This window comes from Rhododendron vialii, chromosome 9a, assembly GCF_030253575.1.
Source record: "Rhododendron vialii isolate Sample 1 chromosome 9a, ASM3025357v1".
NCBI lineage: Eukaryota > Viridiplantae > Streptophyta > Magnoliopsida > Ericales > Ericaceae > Rhododendron > Rhododendron vialii.
Genome location: NC_080565.1, coordinates 37,118,116 through 37,131,149, shown reverse-complemented (window position 1 = coordinate 37,131,149; position 13,034 = coordinate 37,118,116). Strand labels below are relative to the sequence as shown.

The following is a 13,034-nucleotide window of genomic DNA, read 5'->3' as shown; positions in this document are numbered from 1 at the left end:
AGGGTCGAAAACCCAAATATAACACTAAAGCACAACACCTGAAGGCCTAAAAGCCCAAATATCACAATAAGCCCAAGAAAGAAAACCCAAAACCCAAACCCTAATTTGCTACACCAACTTCCATCACCCGCCGCCATCCACCGCAAACTCCACCACCAGACAGAAACCACCAACACCATCAGATCGTCAAATCCACCACCAACACCATCGGATCGTCAAATCCAGCACCACCTGGCCACCATCGACCACCACCATCACTGGAAAAACAAGCACCGAACACAAAGACCCAAACCACTGCCTCAAAATCTCAACCGGAGAAATGAACCCAACGGGAGACCGACGCTGACAGGCCACTACTCACACCGTTAGGCATACGTCAGAAAACCCAGGAGAGATCCGACCAGTGAAGAGCACACCGGAGTCAGCGGCAAGCCGTGGTGGGAGCAGATGTAACGCCCCGAGCAGACCACTGACCCAGTACCCTGATTTTGATCCACACAACATGGCCCAAAAGCTTAAGCACAAGGTAATAGTAGTAGCCCACAAGGTTTGTTATATGCCAATATCGTCCATGTAGACTTCCAATGTGGGACGGGGTGTTACAATCTCCCCAACTTTATAACCTCGCGCCCTCGCGAGGGGTTGAGCACTATAATCATCAATACAAATCAAACCAACAACTAAATCAAACCAAATTCCAAGGCCCACATGGTCGTGCACATGGATGGCTCTGATACCACTTGTAATGCCCCGAGCAGACCACTGGCCCAGTACCCTGATTTTGATCCACATTGCCCAAAAGCTTAAGCACAAGGAATTAGTAGTAGCCCACAAGGTTTGTTATATGTCCAAGATCATCCATGTAGACTTCCGATGTGGGACGGGGTGTTACAGCAGAGGTGACAAAATTGCGGAGAAACAGAAATTGGGCAGCCAAACCAGGGTGGGGGGCCGAAAAAAAAGAGAATGAAGAAAAAGACAAGAATCCTGGCAAGTCTCACCAAAACCGCCCTCGTCGCCGTCGGAGCACCACTGGACGATCGCCGACCGAAATCAGCACGCAAAAGACGATCAGCAACACCCTTCCGTCGAGGACCATGACCTCGGCAATGACCCAGACAGCACCACCATCTCCGACCACCCAGCTACTATGTCAATTGATTTTTGGAGGAACCTGCAACAAACAAAACGTTAGATAAAAACAGAGCTACAACCACCTACAACACCCAGGTCTACGCCACCCCTCCACCCCACAACCGCCACGGCCTCCAACAGCAAGAACTCCTCCCAACGCCGTTAGGCTAGATCCGGTTCACCCAACAGTGAAACCGGCGAGGACACCTCGTCATTGAACAACAGGGGCATCCCCAACAGTGAAACCGGGGTAGAGTGCAGTTGGTGTCTCCCTTACACTTCTATGCACATGGGCAGGGTTTGATTTCCGTAAACACCAATCCCCCTCCCCAAGTCTCCTAGGATGAAGTAGATTATGATTAACAAATGGCAAAAAAAAAAAAAAATTTTGTTGATTTAATAACAAAAAAGAAATCACATTTATTATCCTTTTGATCGTGATTTTTAATTGTATAGGTTGATAAAAAACATATATGATAATAATTTTGATAGTTTTTTTTTCCTCTTCTGCGATTTGCATGTAATGGCCTAGTAGACACCATCTTTCATATGTTCTAATTTTTTCCTAAAATGTTCACCCACCGAGAACTTAAATTTTGCGTCTGTCACTGACCATAAAAAATTAGTTCACGAATGCTATCTCAGAAAAAACCTATGGTCAGAATTTAAAAAGAAATGGTAATGGTTATATTCAACTCTCCTAAGAAAATTATGATTGATTAAGGAATTACATGAGAGGATTTTAATTCTTAAAAAATGCCAATTTATTTGTGTTTTTTTTTGTTTTTTTAACAAAAACCCAAATTGCATTCATTAAAAGCCATTCGACACTTACAATTTCCATCCAAGAAAATGCGAGCTGTGGTGGACCCAATTCTCCAATCCTCATATGAAAATATCTTTATTGCCTGCTAAATTCAGCTAGCATTCAATTGAGATTTGTCATGTCGCAATCATGATTGAAGATTCTCAATATTTCGATCCCATAGTAGCTAGAAAATTGGAAAATGAGTCAAAATAGTCCAATGAGAATACAATTAAAAACTTTTGTCATTTTTTGTACCGATATTTATATGATATTATATAATAACCTTAAAATGACTGTAATTTTGTCTTCATAACTTAATTGGAACTAATGGTATACTCTAATATGCCTCATTTTTATTATTTTGATAATTGAGTATTCGGATCAATTTATGTGACACCTCAATAATTAATTAATTTTAAAAACTTGAAGTTATAGATCGAACAAACCCTCAAGTGACACTGTCCTAGTCTCGTATGCTTATCGCTTCAAACTATTCTCCTATAACGTATTTAAATAAACTTCTTTTGAAAGCATCTTTTACGACTTTTTTTGACACATCTTTTGGAAAAGTATCTTTTAGTCTTTCCACCATCTCATCTAAATACAAAGAGAGTAGTGTCTTTTTCGCGGAACCTCCGTGAGCATGAGCTGTTCAATCTCACACGTCTATTTCGATTTTGAATGGTCTAGATTTTAATAAAAAATTTCTGAGAAAAAGTGAATCACAATCAATCATTACTGGTCATAATTGATTTTCAATCCGGATCGTCCAAAAACATTTTGAACGATCGCGATTGAGCTCCGTAACTTCTTCTGCTTTACAGAACAGCCGTAAATAAGATTTTCTCAAATAGAAATCCATGATAATGTATTCCTGCACTTTTAGATACAAAGGGTTTTTTTTTTTTTTTTGTTGTGTTGCAAAGGATGTTTCACAGGAACTTTCCTAAGCTCAGATTCCACCACGCTTTCAACGCGCTTCAGTTGCAACTTCTTAATGTAACCACTTCACAATAATTTAACCTAAAGATGATGATATTTGGTGATGATTATATGCATATTATGTGACGTGTCTTTAATGTATTACTCCACTATTACAATCCAACTCTAGTTCACATAAGCGGGAGCGGGAGCGAAAGCGAAAGTATGTATTATCAATGTGAAAGTATCTATCGACAATAGGGCTGCAAGTGATTCTGACCAATCGTGAACTGTTCAAGAGGCTCGTTCGAGTTTGATTCATGTGGTAAATAAACTGAACTTGAGCCTCAATTATAGGCTCGTTTAATATAAGAGTCAAACTTGAACTTGACCGTATTTTTTATTTGTTAAGGCTCATAAACAAGTTCGAGCTCGAGTCAAACCTATACAAACTCGGCTCGAGCTTGGCTCATTAAATTTTCATTAAACTTGAGCTTGGATCAAGTTTGTTTGAAAACTTAGCTAACAAACTTAAACATTACTATAAAACTCGGCTCGATTCAAATAGTTTGCATATCTCTAATTGATTGAGAATTGAGAACAAAAATGGAAAGTGACATTATTCGGTTAAATAAGCCAATCGGTTTTTTTTTATTTATCTTTATTAAAAAAAATTCACATTTATTATATTTTTGTCAATCTTTTGGAGATTATTGATTGACGAGAGGAATATAAAAAGTAAAAAAAATTACAATCGAAATCAAAAAAAAAATTAATAAAGAGGAAAAAATTAGTTTATTTTTGTCTTTATTCAAAAAAAATAAGATTTGATTATAGTTTTTTTACTTTTAAATTCCTCTCGTCAGACGAAGCAATAATCCTCAAAAATAATTAACAAAAAATTAACAAATACAAAAAAAAAATTTAAATAAAATATCAATAAACCTCTTAATTTATTTAACCGAACATATTTAACCGAACAACCCCTAAAAATACGTAAGCTTAGATAGTAGATCCCCCCAAACATGTTTGTCCCCGAAGCATACAAAATCTCAGACCCTATCCACTCACTTCACCTCCCAATCCACTTCCCCACCGCCATGCCACCGTCGTCACCGCCACCTAACCCCTCCACCATCGCCGCCGTCAAACACAATCCAAAATTCCAACAGTAACCCCATCAATGGAAGCTCACGAGCCCGAGTCCTTCCACTGGCGCTACATAGACTTCGACGACCACGACTTCCAAATACGCGGCCGCACTTTCCTCTTCGCCGCCGTCCTCTTCGCCATCCTCCTCCTAATCACCTTCCTCTTCCTCTACACCCGCTGCCGCTACCGCCACCTCCACCACGCCGCCCCCCACACCTCATCATCAACCCACGCGCCGCCGTCTCGACCCCGTGGGCTCGATCCCTCCACGATTAAGAGCTTTCCAATCGTGTTGCACACGTCGTCGTCCGATACGAAGAGCGTCGCTGAATCGGAGTGCTGTATATGCCTAGGAGTGTTTGGAGTTGGTGAGAAAGTAAAGGTGTTGCCGAATTGCAGGCATTGTTTTCACTCCGAGTGTGTTGATAAGTGGCTGAGTTCGCAGCCGAGTTGTCCGCTCTGCCGATCTTCTCTCCGAGTTGACTCCCCTGTTTAACTCGGTCAGTTTGCATATACTTTCTTTTTTTTGTTGGAAGTTGATTTTCACGCTCTATTTTGTATATGAAATAACGTTAAAAATAAAACGTCTGCGTATAAAAGTGGAGCGTCAAAATGAGCATTATTTTTATTGAATTTTGATATTCGCGTCCCACTTTTTACTGATGACGTTTCATTTTGTTCATGAAGTTACTAGTAATAATTAGTAACTTCACATTAAAAGTAAAACACCAGTAAAAAGTGTTTTGTGAAAATCAGTTTTTGTTTTGTTTTGTTGGGGGATTACACTGTTTGTTTGATTTGATTAGAACCTTTTATTCGTTCATTGACAGCTGTCGAATTGTAATTGGATGAGTCGTTATGTACTTTGTTTGATTGATGTAAAGTTTGCAATAAATTTTTAAAGTGGAGTACTTTTTGTAAGTGATTGTTAAGTTTGTAATAAACGTTTTTGGCCTTCTTTGTTTGGAAGAACTGGAGCACGGTTTTCAATAAAAAAATTTATTTATCTCTTTTCTTTTGTTACTTTAAAAAATGTTCCTTAAAATCGAATTAGAAAGTCTACAGTTACCGATCGGGAAATCCCGATCGGAATACCGACGCTCCTACGGGCACTCTCCGGCCACCGGATGGCCGATCCGATCCGTCTAATAATTCTAAAAAAAAAAACCGAGTGGGCTCTCGCTAGAATAAATGGCATCCGACGTGTGTAAGTAGCCGATCCAAGCACTCTTTTTTTAGCCGATCCAAACACTCCGTTTTTGGCCGATCCAAACACAAAAATGGAGTGCTTGGATCGGCCACTTACACACGTCGGATGCCGTTTATTCTCGCGCAAGCCCACTCGGTTTTTTTTTTCAGAATTATTGGACGGATCGAATCGACCTTCCGGTGGCTGAAGAGTGCCCGACGGGGCGTCGGGATTCCAATCGGGATTTCCCGATCGGTAACTGTAGACTTACTCAAAACGAATAGGGTCTAAGTGATTGTTATTCCTAGCATCATTCATGTACTATGTACACTTCCATGAGTGGTAGTCGTCTTGTACTCCCGTAAATTAGACCAAAAAAATCTACCAATCGCTTAGTCACCATCTTATGAAATGAACAAGAGCGGGCAAGGGTGCTCGTAGATCAGAAGGGGCGTAGATCAGGTATTAAAAAAAGCCTTCAGGAATGGAATCAACCTGCCTACCTTCGGTCTAATGGCCGCGGGAGGGGAAGGGCTTTAAGCCGAGTGCTTGCTTGTAAGAATCGACATTGAAAAGTCACACTGTGAAATGATTCGAATGGGAAGGAAGGTACAGCTGGAGTGGATAATGAGCCGTTGGAGCACAACGGCCTTATTGAATCATAGGCGAAAGGGTTCAAAACACTAACAACTATAATGATCAAGAAACAAAAGCAAACTAACAAAAGAGCATGTACATTAGTGCATAGCCAAAAATGCCAGTGAACAGTAAATATTTTTTATCTTATCTACTCATATATTTTTCAACAGTACATTAATACTATCTATTTTGTCTATTTTGTATTAAAATATCAATTTTCTTTTCATTTTTTCATCTCTTTTGTCGCCGGAAGCCTCTTCCCAGAGATTCTTTCCACCAGACCGAAATGGTGAACGAAAGATTATTCAGTTGATAATGGTTCGTGGGATTCTTTGGCTATAAATTTCAGTTAGCATTCGTGAGATCTGTTTTAATCGTGGGATTGGTGGGCTATTTCAGTTAATAACTCAATTGATTCGTGGTATTCTTCGTCCAAATCAAAGCACTGGGGGAAGGGGAATGGAGCTTCATGCTCTGGTAGTCTGGTTTATGCATGGGTGTATACACAGGTGAGAGAAGAGAGAGAGAGAGAGAGAGAGGAACAATTAATAAAATAATAAAACAAGAAGAAGCCAACAAGAACGGACTTAGGATCCTAAATCTTCCCCCTTTTCCCTATTCCAGTTTCCATATTTTCTTTTTATTTGATATGATAATTCAATCTCTATTCTGTATACACTCAAACTTAACGAATGTTGTCATCGTCTATGTTAAGTCCTTCTCTATTGATATAATCGACTCAGAGAAAGGTATGGTGGAGATTTACTCATTTGGTTTCTTCTGTGACACGAAATGGAATCCAACACAGTTTCATTTTTGACAATTTGAGCCATTTAATTTGTAAATTTTGATTGTCCATGCGAAAAATCAAGATGATCGGACATCAGCAAATATTGATCAAATCATATTTGTCCAAAGAGAAGAAATAAACAGTGTTAGAATCAGACTGCATATTACTCTTGTGACAAATATGCTTGGTTTAGATGATTGTCGATGTCCAACAAGGAGTTTTTTTTTTAGATCGAGACCTACAAAATGAAAGGCTCAGATCGTCAAATAGAACCGTGAAGTTTGCGTCACATGTGGAACACCTAAGCAACTAAAAAAAGCATCACGAGGATCTTAATTCGATGGACTCTTAACTTGGCCGCTGGAGAGTCCTTGTTTGGTTTGAATGTTAAGGAAGGTTTTGGGGAAGAGAGATAAATTGAAAAATGAGAGTCATAATCAGGGGGAAAAAAAACTCATTGAGGGCTGTGAGCAGAAAGGGATTTGGTTTTAGAGACCCAAAACGAACACGAATCACCGTTCTCCTGGTGTGGGAGTGTGTTTAGAGGAAATCCGAATTGCTTTGCAAGAAATTAGAAACAGAAGTAAAGAGGTGGCCTAGAGAGAAGGCAAGAGGTAACAAGACTGGCGAAAGCCATCCGAAGGCACAACCAGTTAACTACTGACGGAAAAGGGAGGAAGAATTTCAGTCGTCACCTATGCTATCGCAACTTGCGATTTTTCATTTCATTTCCTCCACTCTACCTCGCAGTGATCTTCGGACGGGTTCTTTTCTGCCATCTATGCTAGTCCGAATGTCCAGAAGCGGAAACCGTTGAAGACTCGTTACTCTTCTGCGAAACGGATGGTATCTGGCCAAGGCATTCTGCCTTTTGAAGCCCCTCTCAATGCCCCTGTTATCCATCCGATGCATTCATCTTACTTCTCGTTTCTAGACGTGCAAACATATTCAACAGAATAGGAAAATAGCAAAAATACAAGAGAAATTTTCATTGCAAAATTTAGCAAGCATCAAGATCAGAACTGAAACCATTAACTACAAAGCACAAGATAAAAAGGATGACGAAATAAATATGCTCAAGCAAGAATCCAATCTCTTATGCCCGTATTGATAGATGGAACAATACAGCATGTAGAATACAATCATACATGCGATATTTCAAGAACATCTATCTCCAAATGCAATGTCCGAATTGAAGTTCATTGCCGGTGGGAGTAAGCGCTTCAACAAAAGCGTTCAAGAAAAAAGAACAAAATCATTATTGAATCATGACATATTATCGTGGCCCAATCTAATTTCTGTACAAAAACCATTATACTTGAACTGAAAGAATATATTTAAACTCCCAGTTGTGAGACTAAACAGCATCGGTAAGTAATTAAGCAGACTACAATTGAAATAGCCTGTTTCTCACCAGAAAGAAGACAAAACCTCGTTACCCTCCTACTATTCGTTAAAATGGATTGCGCCAACCTTCCACACGAAATAAGTCGTTGCAAACATCAGGGTGCTGATAAGTACAAACGAAACGGCAATGAAAAACACGTCAATACCTCCCGGAAACTCAAAAGTCCAACCCGGCTTTGGCATTCCCCGTTTGGAGTCATCTAACATGTTCGTAGGGGCTTCCGGAAGGCGAGATTTCTTTTTCCCTTTGTCACTCTCTCTTAGAGCCTCCAAAACTTTGCTTCCAAGGGGTGCTTTATTAGAAGCCTTTGATTCAGTGTAACGACTGAGTACACGGGCCGCCCTTAGTTTCTCTCTAGCTGTTAGTGAAGATCTTTTCACGCCAGATTTCGTGTTGACAGAAGTTGCCTCCTGTTTCTGATTTGAGGAAACAACAGACCCATTTGAATCCTCGGACACAGTTTCGGAACTTGTTTGAAACTGGCTATTTCCTACTGGGGAGTCCAGTGATGAAGAGCGTACATCAGAATCTGATGTTTCAGCATTTGCAGGACCCTTATCAATGGCATCTATTGCGATCCGATCACCATCTGCAACTAAAAGGCATAATCCCCTTTTCTTGGAGTTTTTATGTCTTAATCCGACCATCACCAAGGGATATGCAAAATGGTTGGCATTTAGTATGGAAGCTCTAGTGCCAGATTTTGGGACATGAAAATACTTGGTCTGCAGCTTCAAATAGAGCAACACTTAGCAAGAACAAAATAGCCGAATGGAATTGGAGTCAGTTATAAATACATGACAAGAGAAAACGACGACAAAAACTAAAATCAGATACATTGTGAGTTCCCCCTTCATTTTAGTTTTAGTAGCATTGAGCTACATAAGTATAGCTATTTAATGCTGCACTAGATAAGTTTCCAAAGCTAGGTTATTAAAGAGCAGTGCTAAGGACAAGGATACATGGACAAAAATTCCAACACAAATGTGTTAGAAACTGTCCGATTCATATGGAACTCACGAGCATCGGACAGTTGCAAACACATTTGTGTCCAGATCTGGGTGGAACTTCTCTGTTCAAATCATTCCATAAAATCCCTAAATGGACCTCAGTCATCATTATTATGGTAAAAGAGGGACCCTGAGATCTTGCATAGCTGCATTTAGTTACATCTTCATGCAATTTCAGCCACATTTAAACACTAACAATGAAGAAACAGGAATTCAGTTGCCAGTAATGTAAAGCCGTAACAGGCTTGAGGGGCTTATGTGCATGGAGGTTACGAACTCATGTTGTAAATCAAAGATCAAGCCGTGATAGTCATTTTGATAATATGCTTCAGAAATAGTAAACGTGTCAATAGCGTATTGTTTCTCTTCAACAAATAAATAGCTTATCTTGAAAGCTGCCCCTTGGAATCAAACAGACAAATCATAGCAATAAACAAAAGCGGATCAAAAAAACAAAAGCTGATAGAAAATGTACGAATCTTCAAATCGCACAAAGTCTTCAGCTCAAAAACAAAAGAATCTGGTCGTATTCTCTTAGGGGATTAAAAAAACGGCAGATATCTGAATCACCGGCTATGCACAAGAATGGAGCAGAGGCCAATTCACACTTCCAAACACATTTGAAAATCTTTGACAGCGTACTAAACTATTCTTAACAATCTAAACTGAGGATATTTCACCTGTAGCGCGATTACAATTCAAACAACGCGCAAACAGGTAGAAGGTTAAGGAAGAAGCAATTTACAAACTATTCAGTAGCTGATTCAAGCTTCAGCAGCAGATAGTAAACCTCATCCATGATATTTTTGCAAATACAGATTTTTTATGTTTCCAAAGAGGTATTTTGAAGATTTTGGACTTCGATTGATACTTTCTTATTCTTCTAAGTGGGCAAGACAAGGTTGTGGAAGTTCCTACAAGGCATAAAAGTGAAAAAAAATATATATATATATCCAATTTTGTATCAATCAATGACTAATCTCTCCAAAGTATTCAGAGAATCAGAAATCGGCCAAACCAACAAACATTGAAACACAACGCCCAAATAATAATCAAGAACAGAGAAATAAGAACACAGGACACAAAGACTTTTACGTGGTTTCAATTGCGTAGTTGAGTACATCCACGGCTCACACCAGTTTTCACTCGACCCAAATCGAACACCGAGAAATTTAGAAACCTCAACCTCAAAAACCCCGAAAATGCAATCAACACAGTTCACCCATGTCTGAACAAATACATACCCGCTAAATGCAACAAGGAACAGATTTCAAAATTAAAAAATATTTCCCGAATTCTTACATCCAGTGGGTTCCGCCACTCGTAAATTTGGATTTCACTTTTGAGCAAAGCAGATATTTGTACCTAAGCTAACAATGAAATGAATGAACTTTTAAGTAAAGTGAATAATTCAGATATGAATGAAGAGATGGAAGTCTGAAGTGCAGTGGAGACATACCGAGGGATTGAGGACGACGACTGAATTCGAAGAAACTGCCATAGATTGGAGTCGTCTACGGCCCAACCATTAAGAGAGAGAGAGAGAGAGAGAGAGAGAGAGGCGTTTGTGGCAGTAAATGGAGGAACAGATCGTTTGAGAATTGAGATGAGACGCAGGCCAATTGGCTACTCACTGGGGTCTCAAGCTCTGTTTGAGAGTCCCCTAATTATGGGATTATTATAGATTAATATATCTTTTTTTTATTTTGGACGCTGCTATTCGCAGCCCTTTATTTTCTACCATAACCCACTACATTTCGGTAAATGATTGTTGAAAATCATACATAACATTTCGGTAAATAACTGTTGAAAACAATATTATATTTCAGTAACTACATGTCGAAAATATGTTCAACTTTCGGTAAACAACTGTCAAACATACATTTTCGGTAAATAGCTGTTGAAAATAAAAAACTGCGAAAATATATTTCAATTTCGATAACTAATAGTCGAGTATAATTAGAAATTTTTAAGGGGTTATGGGAGAAAATAAAAGACTGCGAATAGCAGCGCCCTTTATTTTTTGTGTTTGTAATTTAATCAAAAAGAATAATGAGAAATGTATTGGAGAAATGTTGAATTCAAAAATCATTTTGGATGAGCTTTCTAAATTCTGATTTTTTAATTTCAATCACAAAATTCATTTATAATATCTATTTTGCACAAATCATCCAAATATGTTTTACTGGTTCTCATTATAACCTAAAATGCTACTGTAGAAAATAATTAGCTCCCAAAGCATTTCCTTTAAACACGAGAATCACCACACGGGGTCGCATTGTCAATTTTCGTATACGAGTGTTCTTTACATTTTTTACTACCATCCTAATCTCATCCTATATTAGTTCCCAGCACGCTTTTCAGCAAGTGTTGTTCTCGTTTGACACACGGGAAGAAATAAAACCAATTTAACCAAATGGTGTTTAAAATGTTAGGTCAAATTAACAAAAAGTTAAAAATTTCAAGATTAAAATGTCGTGAGAATGATAAAAACTAAAACGAGTAGTTAACATAAGCGAAATTGAAAACCAGTTTACACAGATAGATGGATTGTTAAATTTCATTTTTCTGAAGTGGCAGAGGATGTTGAGGCCGGAACAAAATTTACTCGCACGGTAGAAAAGCCACAACACAAAATGATACTACTAGATAAACAAAAAGGTCAAAGTGAAACCATAATCAAAAGCCATCCATTGGAAAGTAGCATGATTCAAAAATGGGAATGCAAAACCATTAACACAAACATATCGACCATTTGAAAATGTGAGTGCGAAAATGTTAACCTATAGTACAACCTTGCCGCCTACCAGCTGCGAAAAAATGCCTCTGCTACCAAAAGAATATTACAAAGGAGGAAAATATCGACATCCTGTGACTGGAAAGCAGAACAAAAACTGAACAACATTTCCAAATCCGACTTCATCAGATGAAACTTCTTTCGAAGAGAACAAGTGGGAAGAAAGAGAGAAGGTGAAAATCCACGAAAAAGGCAAAAAACCCCAACTGCAAGTTTCCCCTTTCCACGTCATTCGCTGCTAATTTCCAATACAACAATCACCGTAATCAGTAGGAGCCCATTGATGGCATACCGAATGGTGGCATTGGAGGCATCCCCATTCCGCCCATGGGGGGTGGGGGTCCATAGCCCATACCTCCGCCACCCATTCCAGGCATTGGGGGTGCAGGCAAAGCAAGAGGAAGCAACTGTGCATACATATTCTGCAAGAAACAACAAATCATAGAACAAGAATTAAATAAATTTTGCTTCAATCGAAAGCTATTATAGCATGGATGAAGGGCAAAAAAAACGAGTGAAAGATAGAAACATCATAAAGATGAATGAAGTGCTCAAAGCAAAAACCTGTTGTGCCATTATGTCCTTCTCTTCCTTCTCTTTAGCCTTAACTTCAATAAGAGCCTCTAGTTTGTCCTTAATTAATTCATCAACCTTGCCCGTGTACTCACGGAGAAACTGCAAAATATGAGAAACGTTAGAAGGCAACCTCAAATGCGCAAAAAGAGGTCAACGAGCAAACCAGCTCCATGAAAACAGATTACACCGTCGCAGAGCTCAGGCTTACGAGGGTAGCTCCTCACAAACCCAAGCCACATCAAGTAAAGGGACTTAAACGTAGATGAACCAAAGACAAGTCAAGCACGAAAAAGTGACATATGGACACTGGAACAAATAAATTTATCTACCTATGCATTCATTGTGTTCGAATTACTTGCAAGAAAACAAGCAAATCACCTGTAACAGATATGGGAAGGCGAAGTCGATCATATTGTTCATCCAGGCAAGTTCAAGAACCACATCGGCGCGAAGTAAATCATAACAAACAAAGAGGCATGATGCAAAGCATTCTTTCTTTCCCTGCGAAAGCACACCGAAGTTAGTACTACAAACCCACTATAACTCAAGAAAGTCTAGCAGTTTAAACTTCTAACTGCAAAGGTACATGTTAAAGTTTTCCACGGATAAA

General features: G+C 39.0%; 3 protein-coding genes and 1 long non-coding RNA gene across 5 annotated transcripts in view; 2 read left to right on the top strand and 2 right to left on the bottom strand.

Moving 5' to 3' along the window:
• Window positions 1-200: 200 nt before the first annotated feature.
• LOC131301353 (uncharacterized) lies at window positions 201-1,348 on the top strand. The gene is made up of 2 exons (XR_009191269.1): window positions 201-449; window positions 900-1,348. It is a non-coding gene; the product is annotated as an uncharacterized LOC131301353 (long non-coding RNA).
• A 2,517-nt stretch (window positions 1,349-3,865) lies between these two features.
• LOC131300734 (RING-H2 finger protein ATL66) lies at window positions 3,866-5,025 on the top strand. Its single transcript, XM_058326700.1, has one exon. The coding sequence runs from the start codon at window positions 4,047-4,049 to the stop codon at window positions 4,509-4,511; it is 465 nt and encodes a 154-aa protein (XP_058182683.1). The 5' UTR covers window positions 3,866-4,046; the 3' UTR covers window positions 4,512-5,025.
• Window positions 5,026-7,868: 2,843 nt separating this feature from the next.
• Window positions 7,869-10,710, bottom strand: LOC131301438 (uncharacterized). Of its 2 annotated transcripts, none has more exons than XM_058327738.1 (2): window positions 10,511-10,710; window positions 7,869-8,766 (listed from the first exon to the last, which is right to left on the bottom strand). In XM_058327738.1, the coding sequence occupies exons 1-2, from the start codon at window positions 10,550-10,552 to the stop codon at window positions 8,080-8,082; spliced, it is 729 nt and encodes a 242-aa protein (XP_058183721.1). In that variant the 5' UTR covers window positions 10,553-10,710; the 3' UTR covers window positions 7,869-8,079. The 2 variants fall into 2 exon arrangements, with proteins under 2 accessions (XP_058183721.1, XP_058183720.1); XM_058327737.1 differs by having other exon boundaries at window positions 7,869-8,772; window positions 10,511-10,696.
• A 1,047-nt stretch (window positions 10,711-11,757) lies between these two features.
• The window catches only part of LOC131301762 (clathrin heavy chain 1-like), a 14,249-nt gene continuing 12,972 nt past the window's right edge, over window positions 11,758-13,034 (bottom strand). Inside the window, exons 28-30 of the mRNA XM_058328171.1 lie at window positions 12,803-12,925; window positions 12,413-12,523; window positions 11,758-12,270 (exon numbers count right to left, since the gene is read on the bottom strand). Of these exons, the coding sequence (XP_058184154.1) occupies window positions 12,115-12,270; window positions 12,413-12,523; window positions 12,803-12,925 (390 nt within the window). The 3' untranslated portion in view covers window positions 11,758-12,114. The remainder of the gene's footprint in view (window positions 12,271-12,412; window positions 12,524-12,802; window positions 12,926-13,034) is intronic.

Coding starts and splice junctions, on each gene's coding strand:
- LOC131300734 (XM_058326700.1), top strand. CDS start 4,047: ATGGAAGCTCACGAGCCCGAGTCCTTCCACTGGCGCTACATAGACTTC.
- LOC131301438 (XM_058327737.1), bottom strand. CDS start 10,552: ATGGCAGTTTCTTCGAATTCAGTCGTCGTCCTCAATCCCTCG. Junction 8,773..10,510: donor TCGTCGTCCTCAATCCCTCG/GTATGTCTCCAC, acceptor CTCTATTTGAAG/CTGCAGACCAAGTATTTTCA.